The sequence below is a fragment of the Numida meleagris genome, chromosome 14 (assembly GCF_002078875.1).
Source record: "Numida meleagris isolate 19003 breed g44 Domestic line chromosome 14, NumMel1.0, whole genome shotgun sequence".
In the NCBI taxonomy this organism is placed as follows: Eukaryota; Metazoa; Chordata; class Aves; order Galliformes; family Numididae; genus Numida; species Numida meleagris.
The window spans coordinates 2719699-2741809 of record NC_034422.1 but is presented as its reverse complement, the minus strand read 5'-3'; the positions used below and the strand labels follow the sequence as shown (position 1 = coordinate 2741809).

Below are 22111 nucleotides of genomic sequence, written 5' to 3'. Positions count from 1 at the left end.
GTGTTGAGGCTTCTGGGTAACATACTGCGTTGGGCATCGTCTTCTGATTTATGGACGTTTTTGTCTTCATAAAAGCTGTGCTGAAATTGATGTATTTCTATATATATATATATTGGTAGAACCCAAGAGGCCCTCAAAAGTGGACATTTCATCAGTGTCCTGCATGTTCTGATGCAGCTGCAAAGGATCTGTAATCACCCAGATCTGATAAACCCCCGGCTTTCGAGTACCTCATATGTATCAGAAACACTGGAATATAGAACTGCATCTCTTGTACTGAGTGCCCTAGAAAGGGATATTTGGAAGGTGAGTAGAATAGTTAACTCTTTTCTCTCTGAGTACCCTTGAAAAATATCAGTATTTATATAGGTCACTCTGGAATTAAAGCCTCCTATAGATTTCCATGGAAACCACAACAGGTACAAAGAGCACGATAACACTGTTCTGTAGGGGAAGTTCTCAGCTACAAAACACTATTTTCACCCCCGTTAGTGGATCTACGTGGATGAGCTGACTGAGACACTCCTCATTTCATGGTGTGGCAGCTGTCCTTGGTTGTCCAGAACATGGCTTGTCTTTTGTGTTGCTGTAGCCATGGCTGAAATGCACACTCACTGCCTCACTGTGCTGACATCCCACTGTTTGGTCTCCATAAAGATTCAGCGAGTGTCGATGAACGTTTTCAGACAGTTTTGGCTAATAATTCTCTAAACTTAAAAAGTGAACTATTATTTCATATTAACAAGTGACACACAGAAAGTGATTTCAGCATAGAACATAGAGAGTACTTAACTGTGCCATCACATAAAATGATAAACCTACTTTTACAATGTCCTTAGGAATCAGACCTCTCTCTTTTTGATCTCATTGGAATGGAAAACAAAATGACTCGCTATGAAGCTCAAATGTTGCCAAAACAAAAGGTTACTAGAAAGTTAATTGAGGAAATCTACAGCTCTCCTCCACCACCAGCTAGGCCTAACCCAGTAAAGCTCAAACCAAGCAGGTATGTGCACATGCCTTCCTTGTAGCTAGCATTACGAGGAGCAAGATGTAGCTCTGTTGCTGTGTTCATGTCTACATGTCTAGTAAAGTGATTCACACAAAGCCTCAGACTTTGCTTTGTATTTTTGTATTCTTTCTTGTTTACCTTTGGAAGTAGGGAATCCATTTTAATAGTTTTTTAGGTATAGAACTCTATTTGAAGTTTATCAGTTTCCTCAACTTTGTACTTGACCAGCGTATGGATTTTATTCTTTAAGTTCTTATATGACAAGAAGCATTGTTTTACAGTTTAGTTGGGAAATAGTTCTTTGAGACTATTAGCCGTGCTTACTGTTTGCTGTGCTTGCAGTTATAGGTGACATAAGTTTTACCAGTACCTTCTTTAAGAGTATTTCTCTCATGGAAGCAGTGATCTCCAAGTTATGTGGAAGTATTTTTCTGATGAGAAGGCCTGATGACCTGCTGGCATCTCTCTGGAAATGATACAAGGGCCCCATTTTTCTTCCAGATTTTGAGTTAGACTGTTGAACTTGTTTGCTGTAATTCTGCTTCTTCCTTGTCATGCATCCAGTTAAATGTAGGAAGGCTGGTTTTATTTCTTGTGTTCAGCAAACTGACATCATGGGATTTCCATAAATGAAGTCTGCTGAAGCCTTGAGTCTTGCCAGCTTCACCTGTCTGTGAGCAAGAGATTAGCATCTCGTGGATCAGTTTATACTTTCCCTAGTGACAGGACTTATTTATAAAAGCCAAAGTACGATCTTCCTATAGCCTTTGACTTCTCATGTTCTTTTCAGATTGTTCCAACCAGTTCAGTATGGGCAGAAACCAGAGGGCAGGACTGTAGTTTTTCCAAGCACTCAGGTACAGCGCACGGTGACCACAGCAACAGTAACTCAGCAGGGACAAGTACGGGGGAGATCGCCCATAGCTACAGTGTCCTCAAATCAAGGTAAGAGAGTTAGGGCTTTGTTGATCACATAGACTTCTAAACACTGATACCAGTCAGCCTGGTAATAGAACTCTTTTTTCCTCTAGCTTAATGGTCTAGAATACTAATGGCTTAAAAATACCGACAAACTAATTGCCAGTAAACTTCCCCACTAGTTTCTGCAATATGATCTGTCAGTGTAATGCAAAACTAAGCTTTGTGTAACCTAACTGATAATGTGTGGAGTAAATATGGCGTAGCTGGTATTTAAAACCTGATGGCGTGTAATGTTCTGTCAAACATGGAAGTTTACAGTGCTTTTGTGTATTTATTTAACCTTTAAACAATGCTTACCGAATAATTAATGTTGTAAAAGTAGGATGGAGGCATGGCTAGAAATCCCAGTCTGTAAGGAAAAGCCGTTCCTGTAGCCGTTTTAATATCCTGTTGGAAGGTTTCTTTTCAATGCAGGTTGTTTAAAGCAGTGGAGTTAAAACCTCTAACAGCTTGCACAAACAAACCTTATTGATTGCAGCCGCAGCAGCACAGTTTCAGACAACTCAGGCTTCCACCAGTGCTCCAAGACACCAGCCCGCAGCGACCTTCACCACAGCAACTAGCACAGCCCATCCTGTGAAACAGCGGGGCCAGACCGCAGCACAGGCCTCCCAGCTGGGCCAGGCCCAGCCACAGCCCCCCCCACACACCATCCAACAGAGTGTGCTGCCTCAGAGGCTGGTCCTCACCTCCCAGGCCCAGGCACGGTTGCCTAGTAAGTGGCCTCCCCTTTCGAGGTTTCTCCCACCTTTTTACTACAACGAGGTTAAGTTACTAGGCACCCTAAAATGTGTACAGAATCATTGTTTTTTTTCACTCTTCTGATTAGCCTTGCTCAGTACATTGCTTATGACCAAGGAAAATCGAAAATTGGATAAGAAACAATAGAATTGCTGTGGACATACATTAGTGGTGTCAACTTAATCTCCTATTTCTGCATGTTTCTTCTGCTGGCGAGATTTCCTTCAGACAAAACGTTTTAGCTCTATCCTAATTGTTCCTTTCGTATTAAACACTAATCCATCTGCTAAAGGCCTCTCGCAGAGAGGAGCGTCGCAACTGTTAGGCAGAGAAAAGCAATGAGGCTTTGCTTTAAGGTTGGATGTGCACTGCCTATTAGCATGTGTGTAGAGTAGAGCACTGATGTATTAATTTTATCTCTGGGTAACGCGCTGCCTTTACAAAAGCTAAATTCTCACACCAGTCTTTTCTCGAGATCATAAAACTCAATGCTTACATGCCTCCAACCATTCTGCATTTAAAACAAAAAGCTTGGTCTTTGTCAGTTTAAAGCTTTTTGGTTTGTCTGAGTGCAGATTGCTTAAAATATAAATTAGGTTTCATCAGCAAATTTCAGATTATTTTAAATGTGTATTTATATTGCTACGTGGGTAGCATGTTTTTGTCTCTTGCTTTATGCTCTTGAAAAGGCAGTGGAAATCACTTCAATGTCTATACTTGTCCTGTTACAAAGTGTCACATGAGTTTTCAGGTCGCTCTTACCTCTTTGCTACCGGAAGTGATAACTTCTAAAATGTCCATGTTCTTAGCTTTTAAACAATCAGCTTTTTTCCAGTCTGTCCAACAAATACAGAAAGCAATACCTGCTTAACTTCTATATGACACTTTTGATGCACTGAGTATAATTATGCATGGAAGGTGCTTTGGCACCAGTGTACTAACCAAAACTTAGAATTGTGAGTACTGAACGGCCCTCCTCCCACTTTGTTTTTCTTAATGCTTGTTTCCCTCCTTGACAGGTGGAGAGGTAGTAAAAATAGCGCAGCTGGCTTCCATAGCAGGAGCACAAGGCAGGATTGCTCAGCCAGAGACCCCTGTAACGCTGCAGTTCCAAGGCAACAAGTTCACTTTATCGCATAGTCAACTTCGTCAGCTCACTGCAGGGCAGCCTTTGCAGTTACAAGGTACCTCTTTCAAAGCAGTGAGTTTTCGTTATTTAGAATGCTCAGTTTTGATGTGAGCAGCGCATTCCTTCTGGCTGTACATTAAGAGGATCTTTGCCCCCATTGCATGTATTGTTCTTCTCTGCCTTTTGTCTGTGTGAGGCAGGAATTATAAGCTAGCTCTGTTGAAGAGTAAACATGAAAGACACGGTTACACTCATTTACAGTATTTGTATTTCAAGATTTTATTATTGAATTTGTTTTCACACATATGCAATGCAGCTAAGGTAAGGTGAGATTATTTCAGACATTCTGCCTGATGGGCGGCAGAAACAGACAAAACTGAGGACATTCTTCAGCTGTTCTGAAACGGCATAAATAACTCCTGTGAATTTGGACTTACTGTTACCCTGATCTGAATGCTCTACCTACAACATCTTCTGCTCTCAAATTTCCCCTCTTGGTGGCATGTGTTGCCATATTCAGGAGAACCTAGAAATCTTGTTTTGCTGTGGCTAATAAAATAAATAAAGGAAACCCTGAGTGAGGATTTCTTTCCTGGTTGGATGACTGAAAATATTAAACTCCTATGTAACTATGAAGACTTCATTGATATTCTCTGGCTGGGGACGAAGATGATCTCTCCTAGTAGTAATTATGGAGTTTTAAATTGGATGTAATAAATTTGTGGGGGGAAAATTTAACATAAATTGAAGCAGTTTTTAACGGTAGTATCTTTTGGTACAAAACTTTATTGGTCCTTTTACACTCTCCAGTCTAATGTTCTTAAAAATCCTTCATTGCAGGAAGTGTTCTTCAGATTGTTTCAGCACCAGGTCAGCAGTATTTGAGACCTCAGGGTCCTGTTGTCATGCAGACAGTGTCCCAAGCTGGAACTGTTCAGAATGCTCTGAACGCTTTAGGGAACCAGCATCAAGCTGGGGTGCCAACTTCCACTGCAGTGACACAGCAAGGTATGCTTTCTAGCCTGTAGGAATGTCTCTATCTAAACATTCAATGACTAACATCACAAATTAATAAATACTCTAAAGTTTTATGGTATCGAATTCTTTCAGTTGAATTCAGAAGCAGGTAAACTATGAGGGGAAATCCTTCTGACAGATGGTTTACGAGTGGTACGAACTGAAGTTTTATGTCAAGTCTTGCTCCAAACTTGGGAGAGCTTGAAACTGAATTACGTGTATAGAATTTTCTTTACAAATTATGTCTTAGGTCAGATTTTTGTGGGAAGCAGCAAGTTTCAAATACTTTGTTTCTATTTTCAAAGAGAAGTCAGGGTGATTATTTTCCTGTACTGCATAGAATGTCCAGCACTTCTCTCTACTTTTCCACATTGTCTAATTTTCTTTGCCTTTCTGTTTATCCAAGCTACTCTTTTCCCTTTTGCTCTTTAAACTCTGCTGAAATATTTGGTGCCTTGCTGCAAATGTGATCGGTTCCTTGCTTTATAACATAACCAAGATGTTGATCAAAATAACGACAGAGAAATTGCAGTCGAGGATTTACTTAGGGCATAAAAGCAGGTTGTTAAATGATGATACATGCAGTACTAGGAGTTTGTTCCTTGGAAATTGCCATCTGCTGTAACTTTCTGTGGAGATAAACCATTCACTTAAAACAGGCTGCTTATTGCTACTGTTTGGTGTGCTGATGTGCCCTTGAAGTTCATATTTTGACACTGTCAAGACTAAATGTCTCATCACAAAAAGAGGGAGGATCTTCAGCAGTCTCCCAGTTGTTGGGAGGTAAAGGATTTCTGTCGTAATTTAGAAGATCTGTGGCTAAATGTTCCACTCTCCAGCTCGTATCATGTTACAGGTGCTCCTAATGTGACTGTAATTCACAAAAGAAATTGATAATTCGGAATATGAAATTTCTACAAAATCTCATGCATCTTGCTACTCTCATGATGATAAGAAGAGAACTCTGTTAAAAGCAATAATAAATGTTGTTTTCAAGTGTTGAAACTTCTCACTATTCATCTTTGGAGGAAGTTGTAAAGCATATTGAAAATACTTATTTTGACTTTCCACACTTTAGATAAAAGGCCAAATCAATTCCTTGGAGTGATTGGAAACTAATTCCTGAGCTGGTGTAGACGTGTAGTAAAACTGGATGTATGCTGGATATCCCTATAGGGTTGTTTGTCTCTACTAAAAATGTGTAAAGACAAAGCTTTCACCTCTGCTTATTCCTCGGAGCCTGTTGTTCTCAATGTAAGAGCTACTCCTGCTTGTGAACTTGAATTTAGTCAGTCATGGTGTACTGACTCGCCAGTACGTGCGGTTTCATGCTGACTGGCAGAGGGTTGTGCAACGATGAAATATCCATTGACTGAAAATAATAAATGAAACCAATCTTGAGAAGAACAAATATATAAACACGAGGTTTATCATCAGTTTGTATTCCAGGTAGAACTGCAGTTACTAATTTGTCATCTGGTGACATGGGAGCAGTGTTAAAACCAGCACCTACACACGGACAGTCACAGGTATGTCACTTCTGTTTTCTTACGGAAACATAACTTCTCAGGCTTGGTACTAACTTACAGTTTAGAATTCTGGAATTAATTAGGAATGTTCATTATAGAATAGGCAAAGAAGAAAAACAACACAAAATCCTCTCTTTTGTTGGCATTTTAGATTGACAAATTTGATGTATTTTCCTTTATAGTCCATCATTTAAAATGCAGTGTATACAGCCCCACAGCGGCTAGCAGATTCTTACAACGGTTACATACCATAATTCTGTAGTAATGTATGAAGAAAGGAATGATCAGATTTTGTCTTTTGAACGCAAAGGGAATTGGGCAAAGTTCTCAAGATTTCTGATCTTGACACATTGTAAAAAAGATACTCAAGCAACCTGTAAACCACTGGGGAACATTGAACAAATTATAAGAAACTGCAACTTTCTGATACGAATGCAATAGTTGAAGTCTTTGAAATATGAAAATTTCTTCATAATGAGACTTTTTCATATATGAGAATATGCTCTAATGAAAGCAAGATGCTGATCTGAAATGGAATTGCCTTTTTAATAGTAGTTGAATTTAAATGCAATCTTCAATTTTTATCTAAAATTGACATGTTTTGTGATTGATTCAGGTAGTAGTTAAAATCAGCCGTGTTGGGATAAGACACAGGACAGACCCTGATAGTTTCGTTCTAAAGAAACACAAATTTCTAAGTAATTGTTCTAAGCAGCAAATGTTTTTTCAACTTTCCTTGGCAAAGGAAACATACGAAGAGAAGAACCGACTGCTGAAGGAGCGTCTGGACAGAATATTTTCTGGCAATGAGCGCCGTTGTTCAAGGGCTCCCGTGTATGGCAGTGACTTGCTGAGTATTTGTTTGCTGACGGGTGAAAGAAGGCCTTCTCGGGTGTCTTCCTGCGAGGACGGCAGTTGGAGGTGGGCTGGCTTTGTCAACTGCTGCCTTTCAAGTGCCTCTGGAGGCCCAAGTGATCCACTGCGCAAAATGCTCCGGACTTTGGCTCAGGAGCAAGAATCTCTAAAGGATGTTGTTGACAGGTAACGTGTGACTCTGCCCTTGTAGGACTATGTTTAGGTATTTCTTAATCTGTCCTTTTCAGAAAAGCTCTAAAGCCTTATTTCTGTTCATACGCTTGTTTGGTTTAGATTGATTGGTTTAGTAGTAAACAATTTGCAGGATGCACATAGCCATCCCTTTTGTTTATTTTAGGATCTTGATAACAAAAGCGTTCGCTGCCTCATTCCTAATTTCGAGCTCAAATTCAGCTGACATTATGTCAGGTTCCATTCTTCTGCTTTGGATTTAGTTTTGACTTGTCACCGTTAGCCATCCAACAGGAGTTAAGGCACAGAGATGCAGGCAGAAGCTGGTTTAGCTGAAGCTGGCATTTAGAGGATTGTGTGCAGAGCAAGTAACTGTGGGTTTTTAGAAGCATAAAATACAGTTAGAAGAACTCAACTTGTATGAATTGCTTTTAGTGAAGTCTAGTGTTATGGATGTTTCTTGTGTTTGAGTTCCAGACACTGGATACAACAGCCACAAAGCAAACACTGTAACAGAATCTATTATCAAAACAGACAAAACAAAACCAAGGTAAAGGGAGGGAGAGAATATTAACCCTCCTAAGATTTGCAGCACTTTCTAAGTCAGTTCAACAAAATGTGTACTATAGAGTACTATTACACTCTTGACAAGCTGGAAATTATTGCCGCTTCGTTTTGCGTGTGGCTTTGCAACCTGGTATTCACTCTTCAAAATGCTTTCCACAGGGCTCTCTTTGTATTGCCGGCTGCGGTTGCTGCTCCCCCATGTTTGTACGTAGCAAACCCTCCCCCTTCGTATAGTCACAGACTGAAAGTCCTCAAACACAGTCTTAAGCAGAAGGCAGCTCCACACTTGCATCAGTTGCAGCGCATTACGACTCCGCAATTGCTACAGTTCCCTGACCTCCGCCTGGTGCAGTATGACTCAGGTAAAGGTGGATGCTGAGCGGTAATACTTGGCTAATTTCCTGTTTTGCACCAATGGTATGTCTAAATAAAACCAGTACTGTTTCTTTTAAATATAGGAAAACTAGAAGCTCTTGCTGTCTTGCTTCAGAAGTTGAAATCCGAAGGGCGCCGCGTGCTGATTTTATCACAGATGATTCTGATGTTGGACATACTGGAACTGTTCCTGAATTTCCACTTCCTCACATTTGTGAGGATTGATGAATATGCTAACCACGAACAACGGCAGGTAAGTGTGTGCTAACAGTTGTCTACAGACACCGCAACATGTGCTACACAGGCTTTTATGTGCTACAGCAGTGGAAAGAAATTTGTATTGTTTCTACTTACTTAGAAACACTGACTTTTTTTCTAATTAGGCTACAATGAACTTCGTTTAGCGTTTTATTTCAGTGTGTGACTTGATTTTATTACTTTTGTGTAGGAGCTGATGAAAAGTTTCAACAGAGACAAGCGCATTTTCTGTGCCATCCTTTCTTCTCACAGTCGTTCCACTGGCGTCAATCTTGTTGAGGCAGACACTGTTGTGTTCTATGACAACGACCTAAATCCCGTGATGGATGCGAAGGCACAGGAATGGTGTGACAGAATTGGGAGATGTAAAGATATCCATATATACAGGTGATTAATGACATTACAGATTAACCACATTTAATGTAAGGTTACTTCAGATAACGCTACATAATTTGAAGTGGAAACATTGCTGAAAACCATCTCATTTTAATAGCCCCCACCACTTTTTCATGTGATGTTGTACTCTATCCTAACACCACATCTAATTGTATGAATCATGTACAGATTTTTTGGATGCTACCATACCTTGCATTACGTTTCTTCTTTGTTTGTTTTCCCTAGCACTAGTTGTTAAAAGAAAGCCTTAAAGCAGAGCAGGTAGTATGTTCTGTTCAAACACACAAGCACCATTACATTTTAAAAGTTCACTGTTATTCTCCAATGGCAATTTCTCTCTTTGCTTCTGAAAGCCATTTTGGAAGTGACTTAACAAATTCCTGTTCTTTTATTTTTCCTTTTTAGACTTGTCAGTGGTAATTCTGTAGAAGAGAAGCTTTTGAAAAATGGCACAAAGGATTTGATCAGAGAAGTAGCTGCTCAGGGAAATGACTATTCAATGGCCTTTTTAACACAAGTAAGCTAATATTAAAATATGTCCAGACACCAGCACTGCAGTGTTTAGTAAGTTCAGACTCTTCTTGCTGGAGTTAGAACAACAGTACTAGAAATGCGTTTGGGCTGGTAGATGTATTAGGTACTGTGATTGCTTGAACTTAGGTGTTAATATTTGAGAGAACATGGCGTTACCTGCTCTTGTTCCCTTACTTGTAAGGCACTACTGATGTGACTTAATATATTCTGGTTTCTTGCACCCTGCTACAAACTTTTGCAGTTCGTTGAAAATTTCAACGACTTTGGAAAAGCCAAAGTACAAAGTTAGAGTATTTGGTGAGATGAAGTGCTCTGAAGGTGCAGAGGATGGTGACTGCACTGACAAAGCTAGTGCATCCCCTTCTGACACTCCTGATGTTGCAGTGTAGAATGTTACGGTGTGTGTTTCTGACTGACTTGTAAATGGCCTGATAACATTTCATTCTGCTGGGTAGTCCTACAAGAGAAAATTACAGAAAAGAAAATGGACAATTTTCCAGAAGTAATACATAGTACACAATTTATAAGGTTACTGGAACTCAAGTTTATTCAAAGTAATTAAAAAAAAAAAAAACCTAGAATGGTTCTAAAAGCTGAATATACTTCTTTTTCCTTCCAATTACCAAGCAAACAATTCAGGAGTTGTTTGAGGTTCATTCTCCCATGGAGGATTCTGGATTTAGAGTGAAGGCAGAAGAGTTCGTAGTACTTTCTCAAGAGCCATCTCCAGCAGAAACCATTTCACCTAAAGTTGCAAGACCATTCATAGAGGTAATTGTTAACACATAAATTGAAGATACAGCTGTAGGACATCAGTATTTAATAGCTGCCTTATCTTTTTGGGGAGGTGGAGGTAAATTCTGCCTGTTGGTTTTCTGTTGCTTTGACAGTCAATTTTCCTCATAACAATATTTCCAAAGGGACATAGTTAAGTTGTAAACTTGCATGGGACTGTTTCTCTTGCTTGAGGAACAATTTATTGCAGAAATTTGTGTTGGACTACAGTGAAATTCTTACAGGGATTTCTTTCCATATTTTTGAAGTATTTATTATTTTAAAAACATCTTTTTGAAAGGCCCTCAACAGTATTGAACGAGAGGATGAAGAGCCAGATGATCACATACAAGAAATAAGACTTGAGTCAAGCATTGAACCTTTAGTCTCAGAGCTCTGCGAATCAAAATACAAGGAGGAGCCCTCGCCGCTGCAGGAGTTAGTTGCTGTTGTGGATCAGGTACCATGACTTTTCCATGAATGTTTAGTTAAAAAGTAATGTTTAGTTCAAATATTTCAATTTCTTTGCAGTTTTGCCTTAAAACAACTTTGTTTTCAATTGGTTTGGTACTTCATTAAATGAATGGGAGAAGTCCTACTGACTTAAGCTGTTCTGCCATCAGAAAGAAGATTTGTTTAAAGGAGAGCTTTGATACACTCTCATTTGTTTCTTTTATTATTCTCAATGCTAACTTCTTTTTTCCTTAATGTGTTCTCTTAGCTGACTCCAATTGAGAAGTATGCTTTGAATTATTTAGAGCTCTTCCACGTATCTGTTGATGAGAATGAACCACGATTGAATGAGGTAAAACAATAAATATTTCTATTCTGCCTTGTTTGTTTGTAATGTGTAAGGAGGGTTAATATTTTCCAATGTGAAGTGAAAGTCTATCCAGTGACGTGGAACATATTGTAAGGAACCTCTGCTATTTCCTCTTGCTATACTCTTGAACACCAGAATGCTTTACAGGAGTGTCTTGTAATTCTTTTGGTTTAAACAGGTGTCAGTTCTTAATTTCTTATTTGTAAAATGGGAATGACATTCTTCAGCACAGTTCAGCAAATATTTGTTGTACTCCATTGGCAGCAGGGAAAAATGTCATTAGTTTCAGTGAGACTGCTTATTTGATTAAAGGATCTTCTTCTGGTTGTCTTGAATGTTTAACCAGAGTTTGCTTTGTTTCAATATTTTTAAATACCTGCAACGGAGACCAAAAAAATCTCCTTTAAGTGATTGTGAAATAATCTGTAAAGAAACAGTTTCAAAATTTCTGTGCCTGAAAATGTTGGAGCTTAAAGAATTTATCCATAAAACCCGCAAGTTGGTAACTTTTAATCCAGCATGAAGGTTGTAAGGAGTCTGACTTTTTCCCCTAGGTGGAACTGAAAACAGCAAAGAAAGCGTGGGAAGTCCAACACCTGAAGGAGTTAAAGGAAAAAGAGCAAAAAATGCTCTGGGAGGATGAAGAGGAACTTCTCACCTACACTCGAGAGGATGCATACAACAAAGTAATTCCTGATTACTGTATTTCTTAATTGTGTATTCTCAGTTATTCTGAGAATACTTTCTCCTTCGGGGTTCAATCATGTCATTTGATTGCATTCTCTTTTTGCTGTGTAGGAGTATGTCTATGAAGGTCCAGATGGACAAACTGAAATAATGCCAGTAAGTACAAGTAATACCCGGCAGCCTAAATAAGCTTCTTGTTTTTGAAACATAAAGATCAGTGCTTAGTTAATATGGCAGTAACTAAAAAGTTTGTGTTCTGTGCAGCTTTGGACTCCCCCCACTCCACCTCAAGATGACAATGATATCTACATTGATTCTGTGATGTGCCTGATGTACGATACCACCCCTATTCCAGAATCAAAATTGCCTCCAGTGTATGTCAGGAAGGAACGCAAACGACACAAAACAGATCCTTCTGGTAAATGTCAGAACTCTTTGAGATTTTGTTGCTAAAAGTTTTTTTAAGGAATTTTTTTGTTACTTCCTCTTCATATTTGGTCAAGATCAAAATGTGTGGATGTGAGGTGAGAAGTCTTGTCTCACCACAGAGCTTTCAGTGATTGAAGACCAGTTTAGACAGCGTGTCTTTTGATTTAGGCATATGCGGTTATTTTACTTCTGAAAGTTCAGTTCTAGAGAAGAGGCGTTCTGCTGTGTGAGCTAGGCACATCTTGCTTTATAAAGGCTCTGGCCATACAACATTTAGTCGTTGACAGTGTGTGCTTTTAAGAGGTAGTATGGAATACTCTCTGTACACGTGGGTGCATTTTGCAGCTATACATACGAAGAAATCAAACAATGGCAGTATCTAGTTACAGAATTTTATTTGTGCTGTCTTAGCTGCAGGCAGGAAGAAAAAGCAGCGTCATGGAGAGACAGTTATTCCTCCTCGTTCACTTTTTGATCGAGCAACTCCAGGAATGCTGAAAATGCGCCGAGAGGGCAAGGAGCAGAAGAAGAACATCTTACTGAAACAACAAACACAGTTTGCAAAGCCTTTGCCAACTCTTGTGAAACCGGCTGCCGAGACTGGGCAGGATAATCCCGAGTGGTTGATCAGTGAGGACTGGGCACTTCTGCAGGTCAGACGATATTTGGCTTTTTGCTGTTGTTACGTGTTACATTTTCCCTCTAATTTCATGAATAGCTCTTTCAGCACTTTCTCTCTTCAAAGTTACTTCAAATTCCTGATGATTAGTTTGGCATTGCGCTGTCCTAACTCAGAGCAGAGTAGTGTATCGCTTGTGTTTCTCTAAGGATAAATTAAAGGTTGAGGATGATGAAGTCCGATTTTTGCTGTAGAGACTGCTTACTGTAATGACCCAGATAAGTCTGGACACTGGACAGCTCAGCTGAAGCTCTCCTTGCTTTTGAGAAGAGAGCAGTGCTTGAATGGCAGCACTCTGTCCCTCCTGTACCCATCTCTGTGTTTTTGCACACCTATCCGCATAGAAGCACTTGATGTGTTTATTGTTTGTGAACAGAGGTGAACCCGTATACTGAGGTCTAAACTATCTGTATCATTCGAATAGCGGTGTGTGGACGCATGCAGATAAGGGCATGGGTTTGGAGGACTGGAATGATTTGCCATCTGAAGCTTGTGTCCCTTTTCCTATTGTAGGCAGTGAAGCAGCTGTTGGAGCTTCCTTTAAATCTTGCTGTTGTATCGCCAGCACACACTCCCAATTGGGACCTGGTTAGCGATGTTGTTAACTCATGCAGCAGAGTCTATCGCTCACCAAAACAATGCCGAAACAGATACGAGAATGTCATTATCCCAAGGGAAGAAGGAAAGGTGAGTTGACTTAGAGTGATGCGTCTTTATTACGTTAAGTTTGTAGAGTATTTTTTCCTTATCTCCGTAAACGCTTTTTTTTGTTAAATGTTTCAACAGTGTAAATAAATAACGTTAAAAGATTATAAAATTATCCTCATCAGGATTTCCACTTATTTTATATGATTTCTTTGAAAAGAAAAAGCACCTGAACAAAATCTTCCACAAAAGATCATCTAACTTTCCTTCTTATTTTACAGCTAATGTACGAAGCTAATCCTAAAAAGAAGACAAAAAGTATTTATAAGGTGTGCATTGGTATTCTTTCAAAATCAAATCTAGACACTGTGGTATTTAGCAACAATGGAGGTGGGCAGATACTTCATATGAGATCCATGTTCAGTGTTACTTGAGTTCTCAAACATCAATTAAAATTCCAAATTTATTTTTCCTTTCTTTGTTGATACAGTGGATTGACACCAGACTTCAGCTTTTGGATTTGCTAGATTAATTTTTATATCATGCAAGAAATCTTTCATTTCACTTTAACTGTAGTAGGCATTTTTCCACCTGACAACCACCATGTAACTTATCCTGATCATTGTTACGGTACTTTAGATGTGTAAGGATGTACTTGATGCTTAGGGTCTGAGCGGATCACAGACACGTAGGGAGTTTAATGCTTGAAGCGCCTCTTTGTAAATGAGGGTTACGATACTCTACAGAAACAAAGATAAATTCCATGATCATAAACAACGGCTTGCAAACCATTTTGCAGTTCAGTGACAGAGCTAGGTAGAGAATCTAGAACTGCTGACTGTAGCCCCATTCTCTGACCGTTAAGCAGGTTTGTCCCTGACTGGCAGCTTCTGCTTAGGAGGAGCCAAGAATTAGGATGGCATGCTGTGCTGGATGTTAACATAGCCTTGTTGGGAGAGCAGTGCAGTGATGGTTTTACTCTGACGTGTGCGCTGTGCATAACTGTAAACTAATGGGCTCTTGGTTTGAGTACTGAATTAAACTTGCAAAGTCTAAACTTAAAGCAAAGATTCTTTTTCAAATTAGAGTTTGCCATTTTGTACGTCCCCAAGCGCTGATGCCAGTGTGACCGTGACAACTGCTTCTTGTTTTGCTCTTTCTTTATACATTTCCCATAGAGTTTTGTGTAACAGTAAGTTATCAATGACGTGAGGCAGAAACCAGTCTGTGATAGATATGTTGGAGTTCGTTTTTAAATAATCTACGAGCGCACCATGTGTTTATACGTAGACAAAATGCCGTGTGGGTGTGTTTGCCATTAAAAGTTTGCTTCTTTTCATTTTCTAGACTAAAAACAGTCGCCCACTTCGTACGAATCAGATCTATGCTCAAGACGAAGGTGCCACCCACACGCAGCTTTATACTAATCATTTTGAGATGATGAAAATGATTGCAGGGAAAAGAAGCCCACCTATCAAACCTCTGTGAGTTGAACTGGGATCTTCCAGCCTCCCTGTCACCACACGTTTCCTGGATACTGTGTTCTGAATTGCTCTCCCAGCTGAGAGATTGCTTCATCTGTTTCAAACTGCTGTTTTGTTTCTCTGTTCTTGATCTCTTTCCTTGCGTTCTGGCCTTGTGTTCCTGGCATGTCTTCCCATTTCCTGTGGTTGGGTTAGCTTTTACTCGCTGCATGAATTTGTTCACATACATGATTAAGAGGTTTGTTTTTTTAATTTCCTTTATAAACTAGACTTGCCATTTACTTGTGTTGCAAACATTCTGATGTCTGTGCTGTTTAGTTGCACATTGGGTTTTTTTGTGCAAAAGTTGCTGCAGTATCTTTTAGTGTTCATTTATCATTTACTCCATGTTTCTTAAAATGTCTGTCTTTATGCAGGCTCCAGTGCTGATGGGAATATCATGAAAACTCTAAAACCACAGTGTCATCTTCTAAAAAGTGAAATTAAATGCTCTTTCAAAGTTGCTTTTGTCTTCAGTAATAAAATTTTGCTTGATTTCAGACTTGGCATGAATCCTTTCCAGAAGAATCCAAAGCATGCATCTGTTCTTGCAGAAAGGTGGGCACTCTCTATTTTGAAAGTGCTTCTTTACGTTTTAAAAAACGCCAACAAACAGTTGTTTAACTGTTGCATGCTCTGTCTTATGATTGTTTCTAGTGGAATCAACTATGACAAGCCACTTCCTCCAATTCAAGTTGCATCCCTGCGAGCAGAACGTATTGCCAAAGAGAAAAAGGTGCAATCTCCATTTCACTTATACATGAGTGCACTAATAAAAAAAAATACACAACAGAAGCAGCATGAGAGAATCTGCTGGTACATTAGTTGCAGGAAGTTGTTCATTTAGTAGCGTTTACACAAGGTCTGAAGTGGGACCTTGGGCCTGGACATGACACTGATACCTCCTGTTCACAAGCAGCATTTTGGAAAACATGCTGAAAAAAAACCCAAACATCTAAAATCTGGTAAAAACATGTAAATATCTTGTTTTATTCTTGATCGTTCTGTTGCCTCCTTTCTTAAAGTATTCAGAAGGAGATGCTTGTTGTTGCTTGTAGACGGTAAATTGCTTGTGTTATGCTCTAAGCTGTATAACCTTTAAACTGCAGCTTGTAGTTTGAAACTAGTTAGGTCCTGTAACTAGTTACACGAGTTAGAAGGAAGTCAGATTTGCATGCTGTATCTGCACACGTGCTTAGAGTTCAAGTTTTTTGTTTTAAATACATCCTGAGTGATCCGTGCGCTGGTTTGACAACTATGAAGCTCATGCTTTGATTTCCTAGGCTTTGGCTGAACAGCAGAGGGCACAGCAACAGACAGGCCCGCAGTCTCAACAGCAGCAAGCCGGCCAGCAGCAAGCTCAGCAGCCAGCTGTCCAGCAAGCACAGGCCCAGCCGCAGCCACAGGCTCAGGCACAGGTAGTTCAGCAGCCACAGGCAGTAGTGCAGACTGCAGTAACTACTGTGGCCAACACAGCAGTATTGGTAAGAAAGGGAGGACTCGGTGTCTCTGGTGTAGTAACTTCAGTTCTTCTTTTCTGTGTACCACATCTGCGTGTTTTTCCTTGCTTTGGAAAGTAAGAATTATAGGTCAGTATAGTGAAAGAAAGGCTATTTCTTTTCTTCTTCCTCTCTCTCTTGAGTGTGCTGGGCATCTTCTTTTCTTATTCACTGATTAAAACTCTGTTAATACCATTATTGCAATAAGAGGTGTTAGCATTTTTCCACCTCAGAATGCTCTGTCCTTCGTACAAATATCTTACCTTTTCAGTTTAGTATTTAAATTAATATTTACACAGTGTTTATCTAGAGAGCTCAGAAAAGAGGCTGTAGCTGTAACAGCTACTCTGTTAAAGTAGTTTAAAAACCAAAGCTTGGAGTAAATTAATCTTTGCTGGGAAAGTGGAATCTTGTATCCTACAGGACCTACAATTAGTTGTATTATTGTAAAGCTTTCATGGCTTCTTTAAATGTAGAGTCTGTGTTAGTGAATCTGATAACAGGCTCAAGGCTCTTGTGTTTTAGAGCCAGTCCAGTTTATTTACTAATGTGCTCGGGCAGCAGTGATTTTGAATGCTCGTTGAAGGGCCGGAATAGTACAGCTTTTCCAGAGACAGAGAAAAGGGCTCTGAGCCACAAGAATTGCTGTGATCTCTAGTACTCAATGATGTTAATATGTGAGAGGTTACCTGCTCTGTGCCAGAGAGTCCATCGCTCCCTTCTGCTAACAGGAATGTGAAGTGTCTGGTACTTACCCAACACCTGACTGGTATCCAGTTGCTCATTAATGTGGCAGAATCCTAACGTATGCAGAAGTTACTGTTGATATGCAAAATGAAAGCAAATTTTAGAACTGTCTCTGCACTTGATTGTGTTTTTCTTGAATTGTCATTTCTGGAATACAGCACTGTGTTTAACAGCATAATAGTATAAGAGCTATAATCAGTTTTCTTCTATTGTTTTCTAAACTGTTACCTCAATTGTCTCTCAATAGGCAGGCACAATCAAAACAGCAGTTACGGGGACGAGTATACAGACTGGTAAGAAGACTTTGTAATTGGGCATTGGAGATGATAGGACATCAGATTTTTTCATTCTTTTTTTTACAATATCATTTTTAATCCCGATTTGCTTTCAGCTACGGTGAGTGGGAATGTCATAGTGAATACTGTTGCTGGAGTCCCCGCTGCCACCTTTCAGCCCATCAACAAACGTCTGGCTTCACCCGTTATACCTGGAACACTGACTGTGAGTAGACTGCACACTAGTTGTATCTCTGGGTTGATTCTGGTTGCACGTTGTATTGGCGTATTCGTTTCCTGCATTAGCTATCAGAAATTCCACTCCTTATTAACTTTGTTTGTCTTGTGACTGTATCAACTCCTCTCCCTTAGCAAAATACCAGAATAAACTGGGACAGATGATCAGACTAAAGTACCTAAGAGATAGTGCTCACTATCAACCATTTTAAAAAGTATTATCTTAGGAAATGGATGATGTCAGTATAACTTCTAGCCTGTAATATTTTATGCTCAATTAATTGTGATCTTTATTTTAAGGTCGTTAAGACTTAGAAGGTTAAGCAAAAAATGACAGGCAGTAAAATCAAACTTCTGTAGGTGAGGGTTTGGTGATCAGCCTGTCTGGCAAAGGTTTAACCAGATGCTGACGGTGAGATAGATTCAAACAGATTCATTAGAAAGATTTGGATTTTTTTGCTTTATTTTCGATGTGTATTTCTAAAACTGTAAAATCTATATCCGGAAAGTTCATAGCTTTATACGAGGTATGAAGACTGTGTGGAATTGTAATGATGGTGACTGTGTTCCTCTTCAGACTTCGGGAGGCACTGCAGCTGCACAAGTGGTGCACACCCAGCAGCGAGCGGCGGCAGCGCCTGCAGCCTCCACAGAGCTGGTGACCATAGCGTCCACACAGGGGGTGCGTGCGGTGACATCAGTGACGGCGTCAGCAGTGGTAACCACCAACTTAACACCCGTGCAGACCCAGACAAGATCGTTGGTGACTCAAGTTACACCAGGTAATAACTGTATGTTTAGGGATTGTTTCCTAGGGTTCCCACAGAATTCTTGAGGTTTGCTTGACCGCTATAGCCCCACAGTATTGGAAGTCTAGATTTGCTGGCAACACAATTAAACAGTGCTATGATTCCTAACTTGCTGATTGTTGGTGCTCTGATTACCTTTTTTTGTCGGTATTTCTGGATAAAGCATTGCAGTAGAGAACTGCTTAGCCCTTAGGGGTTACAATTAAAAAAGATTACTAGCAATTAAGCAGTAAAATATTAAAACTGAGTGTCCCAACTATAAACCATTATGAAGAAAGGAGTATATATTGTATTATTTTTCATCGTGTTTATGCTAATGGGTTGTTGTCTATAGTTAATCTACAAACTGTATTGTAGCAGAACATTCTTTAACCACTTGGTTTCTCAGGTGAAATCAAAGAATTAAATTCAATGTTGAGAGTCCTCAGAGCATTTATTTTTCTTTCTTCTTTCAAAGCGACACCAACAGTCCAGCTCTCTGGCAAAACAATCACTCCTGCTCACTTCCAGCTTCTGAGGCAACAGCAGCAGCAGGCTGCTCAGGTGCAGGTTCCTCAGATTCAGGCTCAGGCACAAGCCCAGTCTCCAGCTCAAATAAAAACTGTTGGGAAACTGTCACAGGTGAGGAAATGTTTCCAAAGAAATGTGGTATGTTATTCTTGTTGTTACTGTAAGCATCACTAGCACTGTGTGCTGTGCCCTATTGGGCTAGAATGAAACGCAGTCTCTCTGAAGGCTTATTCTATGAAAATTTCATGAAGGCAGGGAAGTCTGATAGCCATTTCAAATAGTACTGCTACCACCGCGGGTCAGGATGTAAAGCGCTTACTGCTGCTTACCCACTGACAACCTGTTGTGTTAAGGAGTTGCTCCTCAGCTCTTTGATCTTAAGTAAAGTTTGGCATAGAATGTTTCTTCAAAGCTGCAGATCCATCTCCGTTCTCTTTTCTGTAGCCCTATAAAAGATGGGAAATGAAGAAAGCGTTGTATTTTTGCAGGAGCAGCTGATCAAGTTGCAGAAGCAGAAGCTGCAGCTTCCTCAGCAGCAGGCAGCCCAGCAGACCCAGCAAGGGGCACAACAGCAAGCAGCACAAGTACAAGTGCAGCAGCAACAGCAAACTCAACAACTCACTGCTGTTACAGCACCTCGTCCTGGCGCCGTTCTCACAGGCACTACTGTGACAAACCTGCAAGTTGCTCGTCTTGTAAGTTCTGACTTCATGAAAACAGCTGTAGACACCTTGTTCTCACTGCTGGTTTAAATGAACTGGATGCTGGTTATTCACGTACATCAGTGCCCTTTGTATCACTTAGGCTATACAAAAGACCTCTAACATAAATAACTTTAAATTGTACTTACCAACTGACACCATCTCTGAAGTGTATTAGTGTAAAGGAGAAATTATATTTGGAAGTACTTACCATTAACACTAATTAATCACCTGTTATGTAAAGCAAATATTTTTTTGGCTGGTACAATAATCTTCATTCCTTACTGCTTAGACTCGTGTTCCTGCTTCCCAGCTTCAAGCACAAGGTCAGATCCAGGCCCAAACTCCACAAGCAGCGCAGGTCGCTTTGGCAAAACCTCCAGTGGTATCCGTTCCAGCTGCTGTTGTGTCATCTGCAGGAGTCACTACGCTCCCTGTTACTGTTGCAGGCATTAGTGTTGCTATTGGGCAGCCACAGAAAGCAGCAGGTATGTCAATACACTTGCTAAAACATAATACAGTTTTAAATTCCACTTCCATAAAGGTAGGGTGCTTAAGTATTGTCTTCTGTGGGACTTAGACTTCAATAAACTAATTCAGTGGAGGCTGAACTTCAAAAATGAGGTAAGAGAATTGCACTTACTCCATGTAATCTGGAGGTTAGTATCGTTCTTAAGCCAGAAATCTGTGCGTGAGTGCATGAGCAGATACAGGAGAACTTGTCTTTTGTAACTGTCTCCTGTAGTGCAGACAGAAGTTCTCCTGTAGGAGACTTTTAGATTGTTAGAACACAATCGTAGCTTGCTCATGCAACTCTACTGTCAATCATATCATGTATATGTCTTATTCTTATTAAAATCAGTGGGTCATTAGTGCTCAAAGCTACGCAGATGTATAAGCCTGTAAAAGCATGATCTGTGTTTGCAAGCTGCTTGGGACAAAGCAATAACATGAAGACTCTCACAGTTGTAACTATGTTTATAATTTTCAGGAGGTCAGACAGTAGTTGCCCAGCCACTGCATGTCCAGCAGCTTCTGAAACTCAAGCATCATCAAGCAGCACAGCAGCAGAAAGCTATCCAGCCTCAGGTTGCACAAGGTCAAGCTACTGTGCAGCAAAAGGTACTCACGGTTTGCCCTGCCACTGAGTTTCCTGATGCTTCTGTGGTTGCAAAGCTTTGGCTCTGGGTTGTGGTGGCCCTCCTAGGCAGTCAGTTAATACACCTAGGAGTAGGTCTTAAGTCTGTCTGGAGAGGATTCTCTGTTAATAGCTGTTTGGTGTGATCTCTCATGCCTCAAACTTAATGTAAATTTGTTGGTTTTGTCTTCTGTGTTAAACAACAGAGATTAAGGCTCTCTTTAGTCGCTTCTAACATAACCAAGTGTGGACAATTCCCAAAGACTTTCTCTTTTACATTGTAAACTGTGAAAAATACACTTTTCCCTGAAATGTCTCGTTCTCAAGGGCTTGGCTGTCAGTGAGCCACCAACATGGTTACACTAATGTAGTATTTTGGAAGCCTGTTGTCATATGAAGTATGTCTCCGTGAAAGAGAACCTTTAAATGATTCAGGACACTTGTATAAAGGCATGGAAGTTTTCTCTCCCAGCTCCTTTGGCTATTCTTATTTGAGAGGATTTGCTTCAATAATAAAATGTAATTAATCTCATTAGCTACATACCTGTTCTTTGAAATACACATTTTGTAGTTACTGATGCTTTTTTCCCTTCTGTAGATAAATGCTCAACAGGTCACAGTCCAAACCCAACAGCAGACGTCGCAGCAACAAAAAGTAACCTACACTACACAGCCTGCCATTAAAACACAGTTCCTAACGACCCCAATTTCCCAAACCCAGAAGCCGGGTGGAACCCAGCAAGTGCAGGCTCAGATTCAGGTACAGGTAACACTGTTTCACGCTTCTAAACACTACTGTGATTGGATAACCCTAAAGATGATGGGTGTTGTAACACTTTAGCACCTGCTCATATCAATTCTAGTTACGTATTTGTTTAAATTAACTTCATAAGAAGATTAATTGGTGGTGACTATGTGGCCTTTTACCAGGTCAGAGAAACCAGCTGGAAAGTTTGCCTTTCCCTTTGAAAGAAATAAACTGTGTCACCTCTTCTTATTAGCAACGGATTCATACTGTTTTTACTAAGGAAAATTAAATTGTATTTATT

The 22111-nt window shown here is 40.0% G+C and overlaps 1 protein-coding gene across 10 annotated transcripts in view; it reads left to right on the top strand.

The window, feature by feature from the left end:
• The window catches only part of EP400 (E1A binding protein p400), a 46625-nt gene that overhangs the window by 21815 nt on the left and 2699 nt on the right, over positions 1–22111 (top strand). For 4 of the 10 annotated variants that reach the window (XM_021412940.1, XM_021412947.1, XM_021412946.1 and 1 more), the window contains 33 exons: positions 120–306; positions 840–1006; positions 1803–1957; positions 2472–2708; positions 3754–3918; positions 4704–4871; positions 6318–6409; positions 7155–7450; positions 8183–8385; positions 8482–8651; positions 8847–9043; positions 9458–9569; positions 10214–10357; positions 10662–10820; positions 11082–11165; positions 11738–11869; positions 11982–12026; positions 12135–12288; positions 12711–12952; positions 13492–13665; positions 13905–13952; positions 14971–15107; positions 15648–15704; positions 15804–15882; positions 16430–16630; positions 17640–17685; positions 17784–17893; positions 18482–18686; positions 19171–19334; positions 19712–19918; positions 20217–20412; positions 20916–21046; positions 21661–21828. In XM_021412940.1, coding sequence (XP_021268615.1) covers positions 120–306; positions 840–1006; positions 1803–1957; positions 2472–2708; positions 3754–3918; positions 4704–4871; positions 6318–6409; positions 7155–7450; positions 8183–8385; positions 8482–8651; positions 8847–9043; positions 9458–9569; positions 10214–10357; positions 10662–10820; positions 11082–11165; positions 11738–11869; positions 11982–12026; positions 12135–12288; positions 12711–12952; positions 13492–13665; positions 13905–13952; positions 14971–15107; positions 15648–15704; positions 15804–15882; positions 16430–16630; positions 17640–17685; positions 17784–17893; positions 18482–18686; positions 19171–19334; positions 19712–19918; positions 20217–20412; positions 20916–21046; positions 21661–21828 — 5032 coding nt within the window. The remainder of the gene's footprint in view (positions 1–119; positions 307–839; positions 1007–1802; positions 1958–2471; positions 2709–3753; positions 3919–4703; positions 4872–6317; positions 6410–7154; positions 7451–8182; positions 8386–8481; positions 8652–8846; positions 9044–9457; positions 9570–10213; positions 10358–10661; positions 10821–11081; positions 11166–11737; positions 11870–11981; positions 12027–12134; positions 12289–12710; positions 12953–13491; positions 13666–13904; positions 13953–14970; positions 15108–15647; positions 15705–15803; positions 15883–16429; positions 16631–17639; positions 17686–17783; positions 17894–18481; positions 18687–19170; positions 19335–19711; positions 19919–20216; positions 20413–20915; positions 21047–21660; positions 21829–22111) is intronic. The other 6 variants (XM_021412943.1, XM_021412945.1, XM_021412942.1 and 3 more) reach the window with 6 other exon arrangements.